Here is a 26527-nt window from a genome sequence, read left to right as displayed (position 1 = left end):
TGAGCCATTAAATCACTGATTCAAGAGATTTGTTCAAAAACGCTGATTCATCCATAATAAAACAAGTGAAGTATTTGAGTGAGCCATTAAATCACTGATTCAAGAGATTTGTTCAAAAACGCTGATTCATCCAGTAATAAAACAAGGGAATTATTTATGAGTGAGCCATTAAATCACTGATTCAAGAGATTTGTTCAAAAATGCTGATTCATCCAGTAATAAAACAAGGGAATTATTTATGAGTGAGCCATTAAATCACTGATTCAAGAGATTTGTTCAAAAACGCTGATTCATCCATAATAAAACAAGTGAAGTATTTGAGTGAGCCATTAAATCACTGATTCAAGAGATTTGTTCAAAAACGCTGATTCATCCATAATAAAACAAGTGAAGTATTTGAGTGAGCCATTAAATCACTGATTCAAGAGATTTGTTCAAAAACGCTGATTCATCCAGTAATAAAACAAGGGAATTATTTATGAGTGAGCCATTAAATCACTGATTCAAGAGATTTGTTCAAAAACGCTGATTCATCCAGTAATAAAACAAGGGAATTATTTATGAGTGAGCCATTAAATCACTGATTCAAGAGATTTGTTCAAAAACGCTGATTCATCCATAATAAAACAAGTGAAGTATTTGAGTGAGCCATTAAATCACTGATTCAAGAGATTTGTTCAAAAACCCTGATTCATCCAGTAATAAAACAAGTGAAGTATTTGAGTGAGCCATTAAATCATTGATTCAAGAGATTTGTTCAAAAACGCTGATTCATCCATAATAAAACAAGTGAAGTATTTGAGTGAGCCATTAAATCACTGATTCAAAAGATTTGTTCAAAAACGCTGATTCATCCAGTGAGGTATTTAAGTGAGCCAATAAATCACTGATTCAAGAGATTTTTTCAAAAACAAATATTCATCTAAAATGAAATCAAGTTTTTAGGTTTGTTCGAGATGTATTGGCACTGCTCAGACCGATCGGTATGACATCAGAGTGACTGGAGAGCAGACTACTCTCTATGATTTGAATTGCTCTCACAGTACTTTGATCATACGCTGATCGGTCTGCGCAGCGCTGATGCATTTCGAACAAGCATTCAAAATGCAGTGAGTCATTGAATCATTCATTCAAACCATCTTTTCTTAAATAATTCATTTTAATTAAACAGTTTTAAATAGACTGCAGCAATTCATGTTTTGTCAGAACCACTAGCAAACTGTGCTGATTTATTTAGTTGTCTGTTCAGAATCGTGGGAGAATCGTGATCTCAATCGTGATTCTTAGTTTACCCAGAATCGTGCAACTCTTGAAAGTGGATCAGACGGATCAAGCACCAAAACATACTTGTAGCCAATCAGCAGTAAGGGACGTATACACTCATTTGGGGGGAGGTGTCTGTGAATTTGGGGGCGGAGCTATAAAGGTAGGGTTGTGATCTTTTCAGTAGGGGTGTTTTTGTTTTGGTGACTTCAAATCAACAGAGTTTCTCAGAAATCACTTACTGCACCTTTAATAATATAATAATAGATTTTTGACAAAAAAATTAATGATTATTACTAGTTAAGTGTATCAAGATGCGAAAAAAAAAAGATTGAGAAGATTTTATTTTTTTATTTTTATTTTTTGTCATAATTAATTACCATCTATTTAGGTGACAACTGACAATAAAATGTTGTTTTCTCTTTGTCTGATCTTGAAAACTCATTAAGTATATCAGGTTACACATATCTGTTCTTCACTTCTGCTTCTTCCATCAGCACAGTGTGTGTGTTGACCGTAACAGACTTGAGTTAACATGATTAGTCACACACAACTTAAGCAGACTCCATAGATGCAGGAAAGCAGTCAGAGTAGGGGACAAAGAGAGATTTAAAAAAATGAACGGATGTTGTCAACAACACCAGGTTATTTGTTGTCGACTGGAAGCACATTATGAATATAGGAAGCACCATTTATTTACCAAATTATACAATATATTATAGTCCTACAAGATTGTCTAATGTCTGGACAAAACCTTAATACAAACACAGAGAAAATATTTAGAAACAAACTAAATTTATTTCACTTTTCACTTCATATTAGTTTTAATTCTTTTTAATCCTGAGCTCCCAATACACTTTGTAGCTTTTTAGGCTTCATGAACCCTTTAACTTTGTTCTGGACAGATGGGTAGATCAGAGGGTAGTGAATTACAAGAGATTAAAACGTTCTCAGTCATTCTCAGCTCACATTTGCTCATTTTCTGACCCATGATGATCTAATCCTCACTCTCAGTAGTCATTAACCCATATGTTACCAAATTTTCCACAGCATAAAATTTTACTCCTTGAATAGACCAATGAAGCAAACTGCAGGCGTAACAGTAATATTGTGAAAAAATTTTTACAATCTAAAATATTTTAATATATTTTAAAATGTAATTCATTTCTCTGATGGCAACGCTGTTTTTTTTCGCAGCTATTGGGTGTCACATAATCCTTCAGAAATTCAAAAATGAAAATTCTGTCATTTATTATTCACGCTCATGCCGTTCTACACCCGTAAGACCTTTCGTTTATCTTCGGAACGCAAATTGAGATATTTTTGATGAAATCCGATGGCTCCGTGAGGCCTGCATAGGGAGCAATGGCATTTCCTCTCTCAAGATCCATAAAGGTACTAAAAACATATTTAAATCAGTTCATGCGAGTACAGTGGTTCGATAATAATATTATAAAGTGACACAAACATTTTTGGTGCGCCAAAAAAAACAACAAAATAAATTATTTAGTGATGGCCAATTTTAAAACACTGCTTCAGGAAGCATTGGAGCGTTATGAATCAGCGTATCGAATCCGCAGTTAGGAGCGCCAAAGTCACGTGATTTCAACAGTTTGGCTGTTTGACATGCATTCCGAATCATGATTCGACACGTTGATTCATTGTGCTCCGAATCTTCTTGAAGCAGTGTTTTGAAATCGGCCATCACTAAATAAGTCGTTATTTTGTTTTTTTTGGCGCACCAAAAATGTTCTCGTCGCTTTATAATATTAATATTGAACCACTGTACTCGCATGAACTGATTTAAATATGTTTTTAGTACATTAATGGATCTTGAAAGAGGAAATGTCATTGCTGGCTACGCAGCTAGGCCTCACGGAGCCATCGGATTTCAACAAAAATAGGATCTTACGGCTGTAAAACGGCACGAGGGTGAGTAATTATTGACAGAATTTTCATTTTTTGGGTGAACTAATTCTTTAATAATGGGTATTGTCAATGTTGAAAATAGTTTGCATTGCAGAGACGTGATTTTTTCGGGATACTTTGACTAAAAAAAGTTAGCTATATAGTTCACAACTTTATAAAATAGGCCCTTTTGTACAATTAGGTCACACGTTACCACGAGTAAAATTAAGCTTTAATTTACTGTCTGTTCCCTATACTTATAGTGGGCTATTGTTTTGGGGGATTCCCCACTGAACACATATGTTCTCCAGCGCCAAAGGAGCAGCGCGAACAAAGGGGCGTCCGAGCGCGCGCTGATTGGCTGATACACTATCTGAGGTCTGTAACAGCAGATGGGGTATTCCTCCTCCTCAGACGCCCCCCTCAAACTGCTGCGATTGTTCCCGATACGCGCAGAAGCTCGGTCCGAGCTGGACTAAGTAAAGCCCTGTATCGGTTCACATCATCTCGGATGGTAGATTTCGTTCAGACTGAGTGAAACACTGATAAGATTTAAACCCCTTAAAATCTGATCTGAGCGACGGGCATCGTGACATCGGCATCTGGGGAGCAGAGATCTACAAGAGAGGGGTGGGTGTTTGTGTTCACTGTTTTCGTAGATGTTTGTTACCCACGACGTGCTCAGACTTGGATGCTGATGTACCAGTGACTGTGTTAGGCTACTGCCATGTGTTTGCAACTTTGTATCATAATGTGTAATATGAGCAGTTGTGTATTGAAACACATTGAGAATGTCTTACTGGAAATGTAATCTAATATTCAGGCTTCAGATTACAATAGCATCTGTAGACTCTTGTCAAGAGAATAATATGCCACAGTGTTTAAAATTTAGAGTTGTTTACCTCCCTGTGAGATATCTGTGATAGCAATGGGAAAGTAATGCTCAAATAACTCTCCTGGCATTATATCTGGCTAGATTACATAACCAGTCTGGTTTATCCTGAATAGTTTACCCAAAAATAAAAATTCTGTCACCATATTTACTTATGCGTATGTTGTTCCAAACCTGTATGACTTTCTTTCTTCGATGGAGCACAACTAGAGAAGTTTGTGTGTCTTTTTTCTGTTCCGTGAATATACTGCTGCTTAAAATACATTTGTTTTCAAAGAAATGTAATACTTTTGTTCAGCAAGGACACATTAAATTGATCAAAAGTGACAGTAAAGACTGTTTCCATAAACGCCTTTTTTTCCTGGAAGAAAATATCACGGTTTCCACGTAGCACAACTGTTTTCAACATTGAAAATGATGAGAAATATTTCTTGAGCAGCAAATCAGCATATTAGAATGATTTCTGAAGACGCATCTTTGCCATCACAAGAGTAATTTAAAAATATATTAAAATAGAGAACAGTTATTTTAAATTGTAATATTTCACAGTATTACAGTTTTTACTGTATTTTACAAATAAATTAAGCCTAGATGTGCATAAAAGGCAAAAACATTAAAAAGATATTCCTGTTCCCAACTTTCCAAAAAGGGCTGAATAACATCTGATTTTGCCTCTGGTAATTACAGCTGATTGGACTGTGATTACTTATGATTCAGACTGAAATTACACTTGACAATTACTTCATTTGTTGCCAATGAAAATAGTTCTAAAAGAGAACCATCAAGCTTTGTGAGTCACCAAAGTGCCAGACAAGTGGAAGAATCCACCTTTTTCTTAAGTTCCACTCAAAAAGACTGAAACAAATCATTTCAAATCATAAGGCTACACTACATATAATCTTTATCTGTCAGTTTGACTAAATAAGCTGAACAATTTCCTTCATGTTCTATTTGCAGCCGTCAGAAGAATAACGTAACGCTTGGTATTTTAATGTTATGTGCTATAACAAGAATATCTATGGAAAGAGCTTTTTTTAATTGCTGCATTCTTTTCCTACTGATTAGTTTCTTTTTTCCAACCTAAGAGTATAAAAAGGACTGTTCTCCCAATTTAATTTACGATATATATCCCATGAATAATTCACTGGAATGCACCAAGAATCTATCGTTTTTCTCTCCAAATCCTCTTTCCACGTTTGTTTTCACACGGATGCTTTACAAATTCAATAGTCTCCCCTTTTCACTCCTAATCCCTATTTGCACTGTGTACTGGAACGTTTCTAAACCAGAAATACAATATTTATTGTCTGTCAAAATTATATCTTTCAATATTCCAGTTAAAGAACTGGTGTTTGGCTAATGTAAATTTCAGCACGCTGCTCAACCAATCAGATTTGAGGAATAGGACTGATTGTTGTATAAAACTTTGAGTACTTTTAAGTAGTAGTCTACATACTGTACAAATCACGCAATTCTTTCAGGTCTTCTTGAGCCATATGAAAACTTTGTGTTTAGACATTCTAAAAAACTTCTCTTTTTCATAATCATATCGGTTTGAAACAGCATGATGGTTATGATAGCTGAATTTTTTTTTTTTTTAGGTGAACAATCCCTTTAACAGTGATCCTCACACCTTCAGATAGTTGGTGACACATTTGAGTGATAGTTACTTTCCAGTTCAAAACTGAAGAAAATCAAGGGAAAAAATGAGAAATCCTTCTCTTCATCTTGAAATAGTTTTTCTAAACTGCATCTAAAGTCATTTGTTTTGATAAATGTGGATTCTTTCGGTGTTCCAAATACGTTACTCATTACCAGACTAGCCTTAGGTTCTTGGATGCAAGTTAGGATTCCAGGCAGATTTCCCATGCAGCAGATTGTGAAGTAGCTGTTTTGTCTTCTGTGTCATATTTCATAACTCGAGAGAGTTTCAGAAACACAAAGCAGCAGCCATCAGTAAACATGCCGACAACTGTGGCAGTGCAAGCTGTTGAATACATAAATGAAGGGAAGGAAGAAGAAAGGAAGAAGGAGCAGACGTGTGACTCTCAGCATTGTTGGATGAAGCTCGTTGGTGCTTTGCAAGTGTTTTCCAGGTTGCCGTGGCGATTTAAACAATAGCCGAGCTATAGTGTTTATGAGGAGATGCTGGTTGGGGGAGGTGAGGGAATGGTGTGTGTGTGTGGATCTAGGCCAGGAAACATCAAGCAGAGATCTTGGCCTGGATCTTAAAGGCAGAGGTTAGTGAGTGGTTGCTTTAGAATTGGACAACAAGGGGGAATAACTTTCGAGCCAGTGGGAAGGAAAAAGTGGGATGGAACGGTGGCTGTGGTTGGATTGGAACAACAGTATTCTTGACATTTATTCAACAGTGCTTCTGATCTGCCTGCATTGACACTATTCTTTAAGAGCTGCTGTGCAGCCAAAATTTATGTACCAGTTATCAATGTAATGCTGCTTTGACACAATCTGCATTGTAAAAAGCGCTATATAAATAAAGGTGACTTGACGTGACTTGAATAGCATGAACAAACAAAATAATCCTGAGTAGTGTTGGGGAAAGTTACTTTTAAAAGTAATGCATTACAATATTGCGTTACTCCCTAAAAAAGTAACTAAATGTGTTACTTAGTTACTTTTAATGAAAAGTAATGTTATATTGATCATTGAAGCTCAGCAGCAAAGAAAGTGAGATTAAATACATAAAGTATATTTGTGTCATTTAATATATTGAATTATTACAGGTTTGCATAAAATTCTGAGTTTGCATTTCACTGTTTTTATTCATTTTGAGGAATACTGAATGTTCACATTTAGTCTAGAACTACCTCTGCACTCCCGATTTCTCTCAACATGGGGACAGGAGAGCTGTCAGTCAATACATGGGAAAACAAAATAACTTGCGTTACTTATTTGAAATAGTAACTTAGATATTTTGTTGTAAATTGAAAAAGTAATGCATTAATTTACAAAAGTAATCTGATTACATTACCCTTAACACTGATCCTGACAGAATTTATTATAGTAACATGAGAAAACACTCAAAAAACAAGCCATTTTGGATGCTGAAGCGACATAAACCACTACTTCCATCCTGTTTGTACCACTTCCACACATGTGCCCAGTAAACTCAAGAGCCAACCCACCAGACAGTCTGTGTTTGAAAAACATGTAATTATTCATAATTAGGTACTTTTTGTAGATGCAGAGTTGATTTTTAGGAGAACCAGCAGATTGGATAGTCGTGAGTCCAATAGACTGTAAAAATAGTTCTCATGCTCTTTTTCATTCATTTTTCATAGATTCCCCTGACACATTTAATGCTAGATTGCATAGTTGCGTAAGCGTGGAAAAGTACATGGCTCTCAAAGCGTGGTGCTCAAGTAGGCGGCTATTCAAGTGAAAAGCGTGAAAAAGGCTTATTGCATTGCAGAGACTGAAGCAGGATCATTCTTCCATTTTCTTTATCTAAATTTGCATTTGTTTTTGTATAATCGGGTGTATTTATCTAACCAACATTTGAGCATGAATAAAAAAGGGATTAAAAGAGGTTAACTATAAGAAAAAGGTAACAGTTCAGATAAGATTGTGAAATGTTTTTTTTTTTTTTTCATGTTTTTACAAATTTAATTAGTATTTAAATACATAAAATACTTGTGCCAGTCAACCTCTTTATTAGGTGGCTGTTTTCTTGTATCAACCAGTTCAGGCTCCCCTACCCCAACTTTCATGTATATGTTAGCTGCAGCTGTATGACTCCATCTCGCATTGGGTATACAAATGAAAGAATGATTAATAAAGAGCAGGATGTGATTGATGTTAAAGAGTAAGTTCACCCAAAATTGAAAATTCTGTCATTAATTACTCACCCTCATGTTGTTCCACACCTGTAAGGCCTTTGTTCATCTTCAGAACACAAATTAAGATATTTTTGATAAAATCCAATGGCTCAGTGAGGCCTCCATTGCCAGCAAGACAATTAACCCTTAAATGCATACCTCGGGTCTTTAGTGACCCAGGACGTCATTCACTACCCTATTTAGACATCAACCTTCTTGGTATTCCTCAATCAACTTATTATAAAGAATATAACAAGAATGTCTATTTTTGTATCAATATTTTGTAAAAATTGTATAGGGTTGCTAACGACCCGAGTTGTGTATGAGTGTACATATTTTTTTTTTTTTCTGCACAACAATAATTAAATCTTAGATGACGAAATAAGTGGAATTCACCTTTATTCCACAAGGTGGCAATGTCTGATACACAATGCTGAAGTGACGACTCATTTAGACAGAAAACGAAAGAATAAGAAAAACATGAAATGGCTCAGCGATTTACTGCAGAGCAAGTACTGAACGCAATCAAATATGACTGTAACTGTTACTGGATAGATGAAGCTGGTGAAGCTGTTAGCGATCAAAATATTGATTTTGAAGATGTTGAAAATTATAGTTTTGAGAATACATTTGAGATCACGAATGGGCTCCTATTCGTGACCTCAAACATAAAACTATGAGCTCTGGGAAATGAGCTCTGACGAGGACAGTGATGATGGCATAAAACATCTGCTCAAATGGAGCCCTTTCAAGCTCCAAAAGGTAACAAAATATGATTTATTTTGTCTTTTGTAATTGTTACTCTAATATCAGAGGAGTTTTATATTATCACAACAGGTAGAGATCCATCAGTGTTAGATATAGATCCGTGTCGATAAAGACCCGAATATGTAAGAATGATTGGCGAAACAATCATGCATTTAAGGGTTAACACTTTCAGATGCCCAGAAAGCTACTAAAGACGTTTTTAAAACAGTTCATGTGACTACGGTGGTTCAACCTTAATTTTATGGAGTGGTGAGATTACTTTTTGCACGCCAAAATAACAACTTTATTCAACAATATCTAGTGTTGGGCGATTTCAAAACACTGCTTCATGAAGCTTCGAAGCTTTACGAATCTTTTGTTTTGAATCAGTGGTTCGGAGCATGCATCAAACTGCCAAAGTCACGCCCCCCAGTGGTGTACGATTGAAATTTCGAAACACTTATGATGTAACGAAGCCTCGTTTACTGAAATATTATTACATTTTAAAATAACTGTTTTCTTTTTGATATTTTAAACATAATTTATTCCTGTGTTGTCAAAGCTGAATTTTCAGCATCATTACTCCAGTCTTCAATGTCACATGATCTTTCAGAAATCATTCTAATATGCTGATTTGCAACTCAAGAAACATTTCTTATTATTATCAATGTTGAAAACAGTTGTGCTGCTTAATATTTTTTTTGTGGAAACAGTGTTACTGTCACTTTCGATTTATTTAATTGCTAAATAAAAGTATTAGTTTATTTAGAAGAAAAACATCTCACAGACCCTAAACTTATAAACGGCATATATTCTGATACAGATCAACTTATAACTGATTAATGAACAATAGCAAAATTCTTTACTATTTTGTCTTGAATGAAACACTAAAATCCAAAATTAGTCATTTCAAATGCTACAACTGAATGGATATTCATTTTGAGATTTACTAAAGATTACATTTAACATTGTAATTAAGTGATTAGTGTTTTAAAGTGTTAGAGCTTGTACATTATCTGCTGATTCAGAGAGGGCACTGATACATCATGCATCCCTAAATACAGACCCCTTCTAATCAGCACCTGTCATCTGATGCCCATTATCTCTTGGCAATGACTTTTGGATGTGTATCAGAGACTAATAGCTCTTATACTGATCATCTGTAGTTCTGACAGGACTATATTTGGGATATGAAATATTCATGTCAGAATAAGCTGCTCTTGGTCTATTGGTATTGAATATTTCATCATCTCCTGATTGAGCGCAGCGAGTGGTGTGTATGAAAGATGTGGGAGGGGCCATACACACACACACAGGTTTGTTTTGCTATCTTAGTGAGGGCATTCCATAGGCGTAATGGTTTTTATACTGTACAAACTGTTCATTTTATCCCCCTACACCTAAACCTACCCATCACAGAAAACATTCAGCATTTTTACATTTTTAATAAAACATTGTTTAGTATGTTTTAAAGCTATTTTAAATATGAGGACTCATATTTCATGTTTACGTTGTAATAACAGTGTAATAACCATGCCATTATACACATTTGTGTCCTCATGAATCACAAAAACAAGCACACACACACACACACTAACAGCTACACATGCTTAACTGAACACTCTGGGTCAGGAGATGGTAGTGTTGATAAGAAAACATGCCCGTACAAAAGAGAGACCCTATTGTTTGCTTGTGGGATAACGATCTTGTGAAAGGATAACCGTGTAGGAGTTTTGTCTGGGAGTGAATGAGGCCATTAACTGTTCCATTTGGGGTCTCACTAGGACACCTGTGCCTTTTTTGTGTGTACTTGTGTGTATCGGACCCTTGAGTTCTGTGCTCGTATCTGTGTACACTAAGTAGTTATTCTAAAGTGCTCATAAAGTTGATGGATTTCATATATCTTTTGTTGGTATATGATTAATGGCAGTGGGCATGAAGATATGGTGAACTTGAAAGAAACAGACACAGGGAGATAAAAGGAGGAGGAGGCAGCCAGCGAAACCACAATTGGGGAAGTCTGAAGCCTCGTGTCAGTTTCCGCTGTGCAAATCGGAGAGGAAGACTTCAGCAGAGCGAAGCTATGTGTCACATGGGTTCAGCAATCGCTTAGCATTTAAAGACTACCACACGATTAGCTGCAAAACAGCCATTTACTTCAGAGATAAGGTAAAGTGCGTTCAGTTAAGTCTTCTTATGTCTAGTTTAAGAAATGCCAAGAGATAGTGAGACAGTAAATGGAAAGTATACTCTTCAGTCTGCTGATAAATGTCAGGATTTAAATCAATGTCTTGTGGCATTTCAAATGTGCGGTTTTGTGGTATTTCAGATGAAGAGGAATAAATGCAAAAAGGTTGTGATTTTAAGTAACTTAAGCCATTTTATCATGTAATACAGAAGACAAATGACAAATTTTCTTTATTTAAAGGAATAGTTCACCTCAAAAGTGAACATTCACTCATTACTCGCCCTCATGTCTGTGTTATGGAATATAAAAAAAACATATTTTAAAGAACGTTGGTAATCAAACAGTTTTGATTCCCATTGACTTCCATTGTATATCCTGTCCATTTTTAATGGAAGTCAATTGGAAAAGAAATGGTTTGATTATCAACATTCGTCAAAATCTCCCATTCTTTTATCTTCCACTGAACAATGAATGTCATATATAGGCTTTAAATGACATGAGAGTAAGTAAATAATTACAGATTTTTCATTTTTTGGGTGGACTATCCTTTTAACACTGATTCGCTCATGCAAAGTTGTGAAACTACATACAGATGGTCACTGCAGTTTCCTCACTTTCAGTTCCTTTAACATTAGGTTCGGTCTATAAATGTGTCTCTATTAAAAAGCTTGTTTTATTAAAGTTAGATATGGTTTGACAGTGACACTATTCATTTTAGCTTTGTTGGAATGACAGTTGTATACTGAATGTTTTAAATGAGATAAAATAAAACAGCAACAGCTCGGAATCTGTCAGAGCTGTAGTCAGAGATGTAGTTAAGTAGTTGTATCAGCAGGGTAACAGTACCCCTGTTGTCCTGCACCTGTCCTTGTCTCCGGAAGCTTCAGTAAAGCCCTTCCAGCTGGTGAGGAAGGAAGCCTTGAGTAGAGCAGTTTGTATTGTGCCAGGGGAACCTCCAAACATGGTTATATGTGTCAGCCATTAAGCCTTATAGAGATGATAAAAGTTCATGTACTCTTTCATCTTTCAGTTGGACATGTTACACATTTTGCATTGGAAAATATAAAGTTTTTCCTTTGAATAATACACACTATGAAGATTTAGACAGAATATCACTCATGTTTTTAGTTCACTTTATAGAGGGAACCACTTGAGCATTTCTGTGGACTGTTGGAGAACTTAACTGGATGAATTAATAGAAAGAATATGATTGTTCTCTTGGCTATTTTTGCTTGTAGGCTTTATATTACGCTTCACTTTAGTCTTGTGTTTCTCTGGTTTTATCTGTAATGAACCACAGGGGACAATTTTGTATTATCCTACAGCACTGATTGTATTTCAATCAATGGCATTCCTAAAAATGTAAATATATTGATCAGCATTATGACTAAGCATCTTTTAACAGTTGAAATGTTTAAAGTCTGGTCAAATTTCAAGACTGTGTTGGGGGATATGTTTAGATATGGATTGGACAAAAATCTGCACAGTGCAGCATGAGTCATCAGTATTTTGTGTGTTCTTCCAGAAGAACATATATAATGCTACTATATCAAAAGTAGCAGTCAGTATTTGGTTTGGCCACCAGCTGTTTTACAGTCCATCTCATCTTCATGGATCACCAGATCTGCCAGTTCTTGCTGTTACTCCACTCTTCCACCAAGTTACTAGCAAGTTCTCGAACACGTCTGGGGTGACACATGGTTACACGTGGTTTGTCTTGGGCAGTGTATTGCTCTGGCCACATCTGCAGTCCTCATGTCTCCTGCAGCAGGTCTATGGCATGTTCACGCAGGTGGGCATTTTCAGAGTCCGTAGAAAGGTCTCTTTAGTGTCCTAAGTTATTGTGACTGTGACCTTAATTATCACCGCCTATAAACTGTTAGTGTCTTAAGGACCGTTCCACGGGTGCATATGTAATAATTGTTTATGGTTCATTGCTCTAAAAAAATGCTGGGTTAAAAACAACCCAAGCTGGGTTAAATATGGACAAACCCAGCAGTTTGGGCTAAAGGGCACCTATTATGCCCTCTTTCACAAGATGTAATATAAGTCTCTGGTCTGGTCAAGTTTCAGCTTAAAATACCCCATAAATTTGCCCCTATTTGGGGGTGAGCAAAAACATGCCTTTTGCTATATTACTATATTGCTGGCTAAAAAAATAAATCCAAAATTGGTTGAAAAAATGGCTGGGTGAAAACAACCCATTCCTTGGGTTTGTCCATATTTAACCCAGCATTTTTTAGAGTGTGAACAAGTGTTGTTTAAAGGGTTAGTTCACCCAAAAATTAAAATTCTTTCATTTATCACTCACCTTCAGGTCGTTCCACACCCATAAGACCTTTGTTAATATTCAGAAGACAAATTAAGATATTTTAGCTGAAATCCGATGGCTCCGTGAGGCCTCCTATTAGGGAGCAATGACACTTCCTCTGTCAAGATCCATAAAGGTACTAAAAACACATCTAAATCAGTTCATGTGAGTACAGTGGTTCAATATTAATATAATAAAGTGACGAGAATATTTTTGGTGCGCCAAAAAAACAAAATAACGACTTATATAGTGATGGCCGATTTCAAAACACTGCTTCAGGAATATTCGGAGCCCAAATGAATCAGTGTATCTAATCATGATTCAGATCGCGTGTCAAACTGCCAACGGCTGAAATCACATGACTTTGGCGCTCCGAACAGCAGATTCGACACACTGATTCATTTATGCTCCGATGCTTCCTGAAGCAGTGTTTTGAAATCGGCCATCATTAAATAAGTCGTTATTTTGGGGGGTTTTTTTTGGCGCCCCAAAAATATTCTCGTCACTTTATAATATTAACATTGAACTACTGTACGCACATGAACTGATTTAGATGTGTTTTTTAGTACCTTTATGGATCTTGAGAGAGGAAGTGTCATTTCTCCCTATGCAGGCCTCATGGAGCCCTCAGATTTCAACTAAAATATCTTCATTTGTGTTCCGAAGATTAATGAAGGTCTTACGGGTGTGGAACAGCATGAGGGTGAGTAATAAATGACAGAATTTTCATTTTTGGGTGAACTAACCCTTCAAGCCCTTTCCAATAATGATCTGTAAAGCTTAATTGGAATTTACAAAATGATTTTTAAAATACAGAAACCTGGAAAAGGGACGTTTCCTTTTTTTGCTGAGCTTATACTATCGGTGACCTTAAAGCTAACACACATAGATTAAAGAACAAAAAACTTTACTAAATTTGTGGGAACTTTAAATGAGTTGATGAACTGTTTTTGTCTGTTTCATTCCCCGTATTCATTCCAGCATGTGCTCCATGTCTATTCTGGTCACATCCTCATGAATAGTTTACTTTCAGCTGTGACTTGCAGATGTCGGCTTCACATGGGTTTGTGTGATATAGAACAGAGCACGAGTCTCTTGTCAAGAGATATCAAAAATATATGAGCTAGTGAGGAGTGTGAGATATGCATACAATATGTGTTTGTTTTAATGGCTTGTTGTTCTCTTCCCCTTTTTTTTTTCTTCTCTGACCTAGATACCCAAGAGTTAATTCTTTGATGTTAAAGCAAGAAACTGAAACATTCGCTTTCTCTGTTCTCCTCCCTCGCTTTCCCTCTAGAGTTCTTCCATGCAGTCGTGGCTGGGATAAAATGGATGACAGGAATGACGGCGTACGGGTTGGAGAGAACAAATTCATCAGCAAGTGAGTATAAGCCTTACCAAACTCTTGGTAACATCTTTTATTGCAATGCTTTTATTGTCCTGTTATGGTTCTGCAATAATGTATTCACTATGTACAGTAAGTTTGTCATTATTGTAAATAAACCCAACAGAATACATTGACATGGACATGAATATTGATTTGAATTTAAATTATTTCGTCTCAATTAATTATTCCTACTAGATTAAAGTTTCATTCACATTGTAGAAAAGAATCAGAATCAGTGTAGTAACCAGATTAAATACTGCAACAACATAATTATATTCATCTATATAAATGTTACATTAATGTTAATTTTTAGTTACTAACTATTATTATTATTATCTACAATCCTCATTACTTGAAAGTTTACATGTATATCCAATAATTACAATATGGACAAAATTTGTCACCAAAAAAGTAATTTGGTTTAACCAAAATTTCGGTTTTACCAAATGACACTTTTGGTTATACCGAATGATATTTTCAAATAATGCTAACAGGCTGATATCTAGCTAGCTAGCTAGCAAAAGGGCAATAAAACATTTTATATTTAGTACAAGTTTTTAAATTATTATAACATTTTCCATGTTTTATAGCAGTTGTACTTTTAAAGTAAAGGTTGTATATTTAAAATACCTTTATACGTAGCAAAATATAATTAAAAACTTTTGCATTCATCAAAACGGATCTAATTGTTCTACCTTACATACTTCAGATGTCATATCTTTGTTTTTTATTATTGTTAAGGCCTTTGGGCAAAAAAATGACCTGTCACGTCATTGAACCATATATATATATATATATATATATATTAGGGCTGTCAAGCAATTAAAAATTTTAATCTAATTAATTACACAATGTGGCAAATTAATCACACATCAACTTTGGCTGAGAAATTACACCTAAAAGATCATTTAAAGTCATTATTGCGTTAAATGACAAAAGCATTAGACATTAGAAAATTAGCTTTAGAAAGAAATATTATATTTGATTTAACATAAAATGTATTAAAAATAAACTTTTAGGCTACAACAGCCATGAGGGTGAGTAAATGATGATGGAATTTCCACTTCACACTTCATTGAACTATACCTTGAATGGGTTTTTATTAATAATTATTAATAATTTTATTTAAAAAAATAATGAAATAATATTCTTAATCTAACTGCCAGTAGGTGGCGGTAAATGTCTAAATGAATAAGTCATTGAGTCATTCATTCATTCATTCAAATGGCTGATTCATTCAGGAATTAAGTAAATGGCTCTCTTTCGCCACTGAATCATTGATTTTCCTGATTTGTTCAGAACTCAAATTCATTCAGAAACATCCCTGTGTTGCTCGGAGATGCACAATTGTTCTGCTATGGCTTTATAAGTAACAAAAACAGACAATATTTTGTCTAAAATATAACACAATATTAATTTCTTATTTGAACTGATTGAAAATCAGTATCACATTTGCACTCGTGCTATAATCAGCAATCGTGTGATATTGCATTTGTTGCTTGTGTGATATAGCTTAACTATATCATATGATATAAATATGACACAAAAACTCATACAGGGGCATTCTTGATTTTAAGGGGCATATAACTGCATTTTATAGGCTACTTCACACAGTGAGTTGTTGGTTGTTGCCCTGTATCATGTTCGTCACTATCAACTGTATGAAATGTCAGTCAGATAACCTAGGTCTGGGGCGGGGCACATATGTTAAATGCGTTAATAATTTTAACACATTATTTCTTTTTCCATAACTAATTGATTAATTAACATGGTTGCACCCAACGAACTTTGACTGTATTTTAAGACACCCCCTCCCTCCCCATTCTGATACAAGATATAAGTTTTATTTTATTTTAAAGGTTAAATGAATTATTAAGCAAGACTTTGTTCTTTCTCAGGAGCAACATTCTCTCTTATTTAAAGACCTACAATCTCTACTATGAAGGAAAGAACCTGCAGCTGCGACACAGAGAAGTAAGAAAGAGGTTTTTTTACACTCATTGTGTGGCAGGTGGGGAAGCGTTTGACCCCTTCTGTGCTTTCTCAATTATTCACTATTGTCAGGGGGGTAATAACTGTCTGTGACTGGAGGGGATGTGCGCCCCTGTGTGGGGGTGACTGAGTCTCCTTTTTTTGTCTGTAAATGCAGCTTGCTCAGGTGCTTTGGCTGTGCCAAATTAGTGTCAGTTTTAGAAATGCTGTATTTATCATTTATAAGCCTTGTGTGTCACTTAAACCTAATACTCAGGCCCATTATGTATCATCAATTCACTTCTGTTCATCAGGATTACAAACTCAAGTATGAGTGTGTATGTATGTTATATGTATTCTGCCGGCAGGAAGAGGAGGAGCTGATCATAGAAGGACTTCTCAATATCTCATGGGGTTTGCGTCGACCAATCAGGCTTCAGATGCAGGATGACCATGAACGAATCAAACCTCCTCCTTCATCTACCTCCTGGCACTCAGGGTGTAACCTGGACAACCAGAGGTCAGACAAACACACAGACAGACATATTTACACGAAACTACATCAATAAAGAGAAAAAGAAATAGTTTGCTGCCAAAAATCTGTATTTCTTCTAAGCATAAAGCTAACAAATTTCAATAAGGTTAATCTTGCTTCTCAAGTAAATATATCTTGTTTTGGGATGTTTTTTTTTTTACTGGAAATAAAGACTAAAAATACATAAATAGACACTAGTGTTCAAAAAGTTAAGGGTTGGTAAGATTTCTTAAAGTTTTTGAAAAAAGTCTCATATGCTCACCAAGGCTGCAATGATTAAAAATACAGTAAATATGTTATTATTATGATTGTCATTGATTTTAATGTACAAATTAAAATAACTTAAAAAAAAAATGTAATTCATTCCTGTGATGCCAAAGCTGAATTTTCAGCATCATTACTCATGTGTTCAGTGTCACATGATCCTTCAGAAATCATTCTAATATGCTGATTTGATACTCAAGATTGATAAATATTAATATTTCTGATTTTTTTCCATCATTAAACATCACTTTAGTAAACAAAATGGTGATTAATCAGTTCCTATCAACCATAGCGTATAAAACATTATCGTCATCATAGAAAGCAAGATTTCTTTCCTAAGCTCAGATCTTTAAACTCAAGTAACCTTGACACATAGAAGCTCAGACATTGAGAGCCTGTTTTGTTTGTTGCCATAGCAACTCTATCCTTGTGATGACCATGCTCTTGGCATTCCATCATTTGAAATGTTTTGTACTTGTGTGATATAAATAATGCACACATTTCTAATGTTTTATGGTTTTGATCTATTTTTGCCTCATGGTTCCAGATGAGGAGTTCAAAAGAACTATTTATATCTAAGAGCTCCAACACAAGTATTGTTTTCAGAGATTGATACACAAAATGAAAGACTTCAGGCATCAGTTTGTGCCAGAAACGTCGTGATAATGTTTTCTTAACAAGAAGTTCCCAGAATCATTAGATTTTTTTTTGAAGTCCAGCATGTGTTCATATGCATGACACAAAGATTGTGACTGGAACGGGTTTAAAAACTTTTTTACAATTGTTTATCTACTTGATTGTTGTGTTTATTACTGTCATTTGGACAAATAATAAGATTCATCAGTGCCTGTTCTAATGATTTCAGTCTTGAATAATAGCTGATGTGGTTCAGACAGGGACAGTTTTGGCTTAGAGCATGAAAAGCTGTGAGCACAAATGTTGTTTGACTGATTTTTTTCTTTTTCTTTCAATAAACCAATTAAAATGGCATCTGTTGGCAGTGCCGTTTTTGGTCGAACCTACAGTACCCTTCAAAAAATTGGGGTCAGTAGGATTTTTTTTAATGAAATTAATACTTTTATTCCACAAGGAAACATTAAATTTTAGTTTTATTTGTTTTATTTAAAATAAATTTCTATTTTTCAAAGGATCCTGGACAAAATGTATCAGGGTGTCCACAAACATATTAAGCAGCACAACTGTTTTCAACATTGATAACAATAAGAAATGTTTCTTAAGCATCAAATCATCATATTAGAATGATTTCTGAAGAATCATTTGACACTGAAGACTGGAGTAATGATGCTGAAAATGATCACAGAAATAAATAAAATTTTAAAATACATTCAAATTGATGTTTTTTTTTTTTTTATTGAAATAATATTGCATGTGAAATAGTTTTTACTGTATTTTTAATGAAATAAATTCAGCTGTGGTGACTTTGGTTAGGGTTATTCCGTGTTTGTTTCGGTTTAGGGTGGGTTTGTCACGCATTTTAGTTTTGTGACCTAGTTTTCAGTTTGTTTCCTTGGTTTTTCATTGATTATGTCTGTGATTCATTCAGCTGATTGGTTTGTTTGTTCTATTTAAACTCTTAAGTTTCCTTTAGTTGTTTGTCAGTTCATGTTGCGTTTAGTTTGGTTGTTCCGTTCCTGTTTTGTAGTGTTTCTGAGTACTTTGTAAATAAAACCGTAATTGCTATTTAGATCTTTTTTCTCCTCATTATTTCAACCTGACTGTGACAAATATAAGAGACTTCTTTCACAAACATTAAAAAAAACTTACTGACCCCAAACTTTTGAATGGTAGTGTCTATGGTACAATTTTGGATGAAAATAAGTTTTTTTTTGCCAAAACATATTAAAGAGTAAGTTCAACCAAAAATAAATTTTTTGTCATTAATTACCCTTTTGTCATTCCACACCCGTAAGGAACACAAGTTAAGATATTTTTGATGAAATCTGAGTGTTTCTGAACCACACTTTGGCCGCAACGTTGTTGCACATTTTGAGGTACAGAAAGGTATTAAAGACAATAGTCAACGTGACTACAGTGGTTCAACCACGGAAGCACTGAACTGCGTCAACTGCGTATGACAACAGTTCAAATTGTTAAATAAAGTCATTATTTTTGTTTTGTTTTTGTAAACATTTTGTAAACTTGTCGCTTCATAATGTTAAGGTTGAACCACTGTAGTCACGGTGACTATTTTAACAATGTCTTTACTACTTCTCTGGACCTCAAAATGTGCAATGATGTTGCTGCCTATGTGTGGTTCAGAAATGCTCAGATTTTATCAAAAATATCTTAATTTGTGTTCAGAAGATGAACGAATGTTTGGGACAACATGAAGGTGAGTAATCAATGACAGAAATTTCATTTTTTGTGTGAACTAAAAAATGAGCTTTAAGAACATAATGTTGTGCTGTGAATCAGGGTTGCCAGGTTTTCACAACAAAACCCGCCCAGTTGCTCCTCAAAACTAACCCAAAACTAGCCCAATCACATTTCAGGGGGGCATATTTCACATTATTTAGGGTCGCTTCAACCCACGGACATGAAAAACAACCCGCGGCAACAGTGTAAAAGTAGCCCAATTCCGTGGGAAAACCACGAACTTGGCAACACTGCTGTGAATTGTGACTATTATGTAGTGAAAGAATTGTTCTGTTCCTCTTTATTCCAGTCAGGAGGGTCAGACACAGACTCCTCAATCTCTCCCTCAGATGGAAGTGACTCCCCCAGAGGACCAATCAAGCAACGGCACAACACAACACCATGAAGAAGTTGAAGAAGAAGGTAAAACTTGCTTTTTAAAACAATTGCTTTATGTAAACCTGTGACTGGTTCTCCCACCTCATCTACTGTTTTCTCCTGGCAGATGTGTGTGACGTCTCCTCTCAGCTTCTTAGAACCAAAAGTGATGCTGGTGTACTGAGACGGGGCAGGAAACGGTCTCCTAGTGACCAGCGACGAATCAGAAGACACAGATTTTCCATCAACGGTCACTTCTACAACCACAAGGTAACTTGTGGAAAAAAACCTGTGTGTGTGAGTTTGTGGGTGTGTGTGTGTGGGTGTGTGATCATTTAAGTTCCATCTCAGTCATACAATCTCTTGTTCCTCTTTCTGTCTCTTTCTTTCAGACGGCCGTGTTCACACCTGCGTATGGTTCCGTAACTAACGTACGGATCAACAGCTGTATGACCACACCACAGGTGCTGCGGGTGTTACTGAACAAGTTTAAGATTGAGAACAGCCCAGATGATTTCGCCCTCTACCTCGTTCATACCAGCGGAGGTCAGCTGCTGTCTCCTTTTATTCTCCACTTGACTGTGTAACACTGAATCGCCATCTAGTGGACAGAGAACAACATAACTTAAATTATATTTATAGTACAGTGGAGGCTAGAATCCCTGTTATAATCACTGATGCTTAGCCTACATTCAGAGTGCAGGCAAAAGTGGCCCAGTTTTTTTTTTTTTTTTATATTGCTGTTAAAATATCCTCATATTTTTGGGAAAAATCATAAAACTCAAATGGGACCAAGTATAAGATAAAAGGTCATGAACGGTTAATTTGCAGAGCAAAACAAAGCACTCATTTAAACACATGTGACCTCAGAGACCATAATTCAATAAAAAGATAGATATTTTTTCTGCAATTATATAGAAGTAGTGAAAAGAACATTTTCATTAAGACAAGCCTTTAGGCCTTTTGTACCCTAAATGTATAAATCTAGTTGTGTATGTACATAATGTGTTCTGTGTTTCAGAGCGTGTTCAGTTGAAGCGTACAGACTACCCATTAGTAGTGAGAATACTTCAGGGACCATGTGAGCACGTGTGCAAGATCTTCCTCATGGAGCAGGATCTGGGAGAGGAGATTCCCTATGAAGTGAGTGTGTATGTGTGAAGGAGGGATCATCTGCATATCATTTTGAGATTAGAAGGTTGGTGATACTGAAATACAAAGAAATTCACATAACTGACTGCAGTTGCTCTCCACTGCTCTAGGTGGCACAGTACATAAAGTTTGAGATGCCTGTTCTGCAGAGCTTTATTACCAAACTGAAGGAAGAGGAGGACAGGGAGGTGCAAAAGCTGAGAAGCAGGTAAGATCCACCTTACATGAGTAGATGGGAGAAGCTTTGAATCAGTTCAACCAATTGCTAAATGATTCAGTGTTTCAGAGCACTCAGAACATCAAATATATATTTATATATATTCATATATAAGTATATATATATTGTATATAAGCTAGTATTTCTGTTGTAATTATGAGAAAGCTGCTTGTTTTCAAACTTTGTTTTATTAACAGAAACTTGGTATTGATGTATTAAATTAACCATAATTCAATGTTCATGGTGGCTCAGGTCTGCTGGCAGTTTTTTTGACGTAAATGCCATGTGACTGCTGACTCTAGAGCCACAGAAAATGATGTCATGACAATGCTAATTGGCTGATGGCACCACAAGAAGACGCACAGTCACAAGCCTTTTACTAGTGGCTATCCTGAGCTGTGACGTCAAAGGCAGCAGACAGAGAAAAATATCAGATTCATGCTTTCAAGAGGCATCCAGAAAAGAATCAGGCACTGGCAAAATATCTACTATAATATAATGAATTAATTAATGAAGTTATAATGAAGTTCATTATAAAAATATAATGACGTTCTTTACAATTGTATTCAGTCAGAATACGAAGATATTTTTCAAAGGTTGTTAATGGAGGAAGATACTGTTTGCAGTGCGATATTGTAGTTACATCATCTACCAGCAGGGGCTAACTGGACCTTGGAAGCCAGACAAACCTTGTCTCCTTGTTTGCATGTCTAATGGAAGATTATGGAGCATACTGTTTTTAAAATAAGTCATATTAAATCAACTGTAATATTGTGAAATATTATTACGATTTTAAAATAACTGTTTTCTTTGTGAAAATATTTTAAAATGTAATTTATTCCTGTGATGGCAAAGCTGAATTTTCAGCATCATTACTCTTCAGTGTCACATGATCCTTCAGAAATCATTCTAATGATGATTTGCTGCTCAAGAAACATTTATGATTATTATCAACAGCATTTATCTGAAATAGAAAGATTTTGCAACATTATACACTACTGTTTAAAAGTTTAGGGTTAGTATGATTGTTTTTAGAAAGAAATTAATACTTTTATTCATCAAGGATGCTTTAAATTGATCAAAAGTATATAGTATATAAATATAACAATGTATAACATAATGTTACAAAAGCTTTCTATTTTAGATAAATGCTGTTCTAAATTAGATTTTAAAATATATTAAAATAGCAAACATTTATTTAAAATTGTAATAATATTTATTTGTTTTATTTTTTATGGAAGCTTGTTTCTGCCATTAAATAAAAAATAAAAAAAGTTATTGCAATTTTTGATCTCATAATTCTGTATTTTTCCCCCTCAAAATTGCCAGAAAAAAAGTCTGAATTGCAAGAAATAAACACAGTTGTGAGAAATAAAGTCAGAATGTCAAGATATAAACTCGCAATTGAAAGAAAAAAAGTCAAAATTGTGAGTTACAATATATTTCGCATTTCTTTTTTTCTCTGAATTGTGAGGTAGAAACTTGAAATTACAAACAAATACCCATAGTTTTTTTTTGTATTTTTGATCGAATAAATGCAGCCATGGTGAGCATATATATCAAAAAAATCTTACCAACCCCAAACTTATGGATGGCGTGAATATTGTTTTTATTGTATTTTTGTAAAAAATAAAAATAAAAAAATCATTTGTGATTTAAAGGGTTAGTTCACCCAAAAATGAAAATTCTGTCATTTATTTCTCACCCTCATGTCGTTCCACACCAGTAAGACCTTTGTTAATCTTCGGAACACAAATTAAGATATTTTTGAAGAAATCTGATGGCTCAGTGAGGCCTCCATTGCCAGCAAGACAATTAACACTTTCAGATGCCCAGAAAGGTACAAAGACGTATTTAAAACAGGTCATGTGACTACAGTGGTTCAACCTTAATATTATGAAGCGACGAGAATACTTTTTGTGCGCTAAAAAAACAAAAGAACGACATTTCAACAATATCTAGTGATGGTCGATTTCAAAACACTGCTTCATGAAGCTTCGAAGCTTCACAAATCTTTTGTTTCGAATCAGTGGTTCGGAGCGCCAAAGTCACGTGATTTCAGTAAACGAGGCTTCGTTACGTTGTAATTCTTTGTAATTCTGAATTGTTTCAGAATTTCAATGGTTCAGTTTGATACGCGATCCGAACCACTGATTCAAAACAAAATAAAGCTTTGTAAAGCTTCGAAGCTTCATGAAGCAGTGTTTTGAAATCGCCCATCACTAGATATTCTTGAAAAGTCGTTCTTTTGTTTTTTTAGCGCACAAAAAGTATTCTCGTCGCTTCATAACATTAAGGTTGAGCCACTTTAGTCACATGAACTGTTTTAAATATGTCTTTAGTAGCTTTCTGGGCATCTGAAAATGTTAATTATCTTGCTGGCAATGCAGGCCTCACTGAGTCATTCGGATTTGATCAAAAATATCTTAATTTGTGTTCTGAAGATGAATGAAGGTCTTACGGGTGTAGAACAACATGAGGGTGAGTAATAAACGACAGAACCCTTTAATAATCCATCCATCATAGGGTTAAACAACTTTCTCTCTCTCTTTCTGAATAGATACAAGTATCTGCGGTGTATCATTGAGAAACAGCTCCAGTGTTTACCAGAAGGTTCCACCTGTATGTGACGAGCAGCTCTCAACCTTCTCTCAGAGCTTCATGTCAATCAATGGACTTCCAGGCAGAATTTCATCAGCCCCTTCCGCTCTAAATGATTGTTAATCTAAACCACTTAATATGCATTGATATTTGCTGACCAGTGAAGATGGATGGTACATCTTGTAATATAAAAATTCTTTGTATATTTTTTCCTCTGCATTATTTGGTGCTGCAGTGAATGACATCCAGGTACAATAATATAAAAGCACATTCCACTAAACCAGGGAATTTATATTATAATGACAAGCACAAAGTAACAAAGACAAATGCTTACAACTTTAGTATTATTTGTTTGGTTAAACCCATTATAAAGGGTCATGACTGACTGATCACTTTACATGTTGTATGTATTGAGAATACATGCGGTCTGAGCCAACCTGTTGTACCACTACAGTCTGAAGTGTGAGCTCATTACAAAACTCCATTTGACCAACGTCTCTATTAGACAGTGATTAAAAAATCTTTTTGTACCAGAATGGTAAGAGGTGTATCCCATACTGAAGTAAAAGACTGTGAATTTAAAGGATGACTGAGAACAGAATGAAGAAGCACAAGGGAATGTAGCGTCTGAACATCTAATGATGTTTGAGTGAGTGAGTTAGTATGACTAGTATGCATGTTTGGATACCTCAGGTGAACGTGATTTCACCAAGTGCAACATGTTCCTGGATCAACGTCAATGAGGTGCTTCTACATCACTGTTATTCACCTATCATTTCACTTTGATAAGTTTAGGACTATGTTTTCAAACCGGAATTTTGTTCCGGGAACATGACTTACTTGGCAAAATCACAGTGACTGGGTACCTGAAGAGGACAGCCTGGCTGTAGTTGCTAAGAAAAGAGGTTCATATTTTTCTTTTACATTTAGACTCTCATTTACCTGTTGTATGACTTTCCTGTGTGTTGTCATACTGCTGACCTTTCATCTGGCATGTGTTTAGTCTGTATTATAATGATACTGATTGTAAAATATGGTGATAATTATATTTAAATAAAATGTTATCATCAGAAAATTAAAAACTTCCACAACCAAATGCATCTGTTATTGGAGTAAATTTGTGTATGTGTACCTTTGTATGTGTAGTTCCCTTTCAGTCGGTCACGTTCGACGTACGTCAGTAGTGACCGACGAATTGGGATATCGCTTAGAGAGCCCTATCATCTTCGTGTAAACTAAAACAAGCCAATGGAATTGGCGTGCGATATTTGCATAATGCGCACCGCCCCCGACAGGTGTATATAAATAGGAAGCAGATGCAATCGCACTCTGTCTTTCGCTTCGGAGCCATTCACTGGTGTCCTATTTAGAAGACTCCTTTCTTCGTGTGTTTTTCTTACTAAAACACTGCCTCAGAAGAGGATCTGCAGCGAGCTTTGGTGCTGGTGAAGAGGGCACGTGCAGCGAGGTCGCGAGTGTCTGAGGAGCCGAGCTATAAGCTCTAAACTGCTGTTTTCACAGCAACACAAAAAAGAGTGTGTGTGAGGCAGCGATTTGGGCCGGTTCCTCGGTGTGTCAGGGAGTGGTGTACCTGACACATCGCGTCGCTCCCTGGGTGCTTCAGCACGAGTGAGTTGACTTCCCCTTCTAAAAGAGCTTTACAGACGAACCCTGACAGTATGTCATTTCGTCTGTGCGTTAATGGGTGCGGTCGTTCCCTGGTCCCTGCTGATGGGCACAATCGTTGCATCTCGTGTTTGGGCATTCTGCACGCTGAAGCAGCTTTTGTGGATGGTTCATGTTCCCATTGCGGGAACATGACTATCGCGATGCTGAGGTCGAGACTCTCCTTCCTGAAGTCTCAGGAAACGGGGGTCCCCTCTCCTATGCCGCGTACGACCGTTTTTTCCGGCCCCGGGAACCGGAATGACGGTACGGCGCTGTATAGGAAGGGTGACCGGAGGATTACGGTCAGGGCTTCCCCGCCGGCGGAAACGCTCCCTCGGGCCCCTGCCGCCTCATCAGCACCGCAACCCATCGTGCCACCGTTGGTTTCCGCTGGGCCCTCTACGGACTGTCCAGCCGTTACCTTTGGTGTGCCGGCGGCGGATCAGATGTCGATCGCTGCATCGGAAGGTGAGCCTGAGTCCTCGGGGGAGGATTCGGACGCGCTGCCGCCCGGGACGGTAGCGTTGCCCGAGTCGGATCCCGAGCTTACGGCTGTGCTCTCCCGGGCCGCCTTGTGCGTCGGGCTTGAGTGGAACCCTCCACCCTGTCCCGGCCCATCTCGGTTGGACGATTGGTACTTGGCGGGGGGTCACGCTGGTCAAATCCAGCGTCCCCCCCAATGCCTTTCTTCCCGGAAGTACACGATGAAGTGACCAGGTCTTGGCAAGCTCCGCTTGGGGCTCGTACAGGGCCTGGTCCCTCGTCCGCCTTCACCTCCCTGGACGGCGGGCTAGCCAGGGGTGCGCGAAGATCCCGCCAGTCGAGCGGTC

General features: G+C 36.4%; 1 protein-coding gene across 3 annotated transcripts; it reads left to right on the top strand.

Moving 5' to 3' along the window:
- Positions 1-3622: 3622 nt before the first annotated feature.
- On the top strand, positions 3623-25123 carry rassf2a (Ras association domain family member 2a). Of its 3 annotated transcripts, none has more exons than XM_067395124.1 (10): positions 3623-3801; positions 14446-14529; positions 16434-16509; positions 16875-17026; positions 19992-20104; positions 20187-20329; positions 20452-20605; positions 21081-21202; positions 21322-21419; positions 23989-25123. In XM_067395124.1, the coding sequence occupies exons 2-10, from the start codon at positions 14477-14479 to the stop codon at positions 24056-24058; spliced, it is 981 nt and encodes a 326-aa protein (XP_067251225.1). In that variant the 5' UTR covers positions 3623-3801; positions 14446-14476; the 3' UTR covers positions 24059-25123. The 3 variants fall into 3 exon arrangements, with proteins under 3 accessions (XP_067251225.1, XP_067251224.1, XP_067251223.1); XM_067395123.1 differs by lacking the exon at positions 3623-3801 and adding an exon at positions 10696-10818; XM_067395122.1 differs by lacking the exon at positions 3623-3801 and adding an exon at positions 10699-10818 and having other exon boundaries at positions 14362-14529.
- Positions 25124-26527: the final 1404 nt, after the last annotated feature.

The sequence above is a fragment of the Chanodichthys erythropterus genome, chromosome 9, assembly GCF_024489055.1.
Source record: "Chanodichthys erythropterus isolate Z2021 chromosome 9, ASM2448905v1, whole genome shotgun sequence".
In the NCBI taxonomy this organism is placed as follows: Eukaryota; Metazoa; Chordata; class Actinopteri; order Cypriniformes; family Xenocyprididae; genus Chanodichthys; species Chanodichthys erythropterus.
This window is presented reverse-complemented; position numbering and strand designations above follow the sequence as displayed.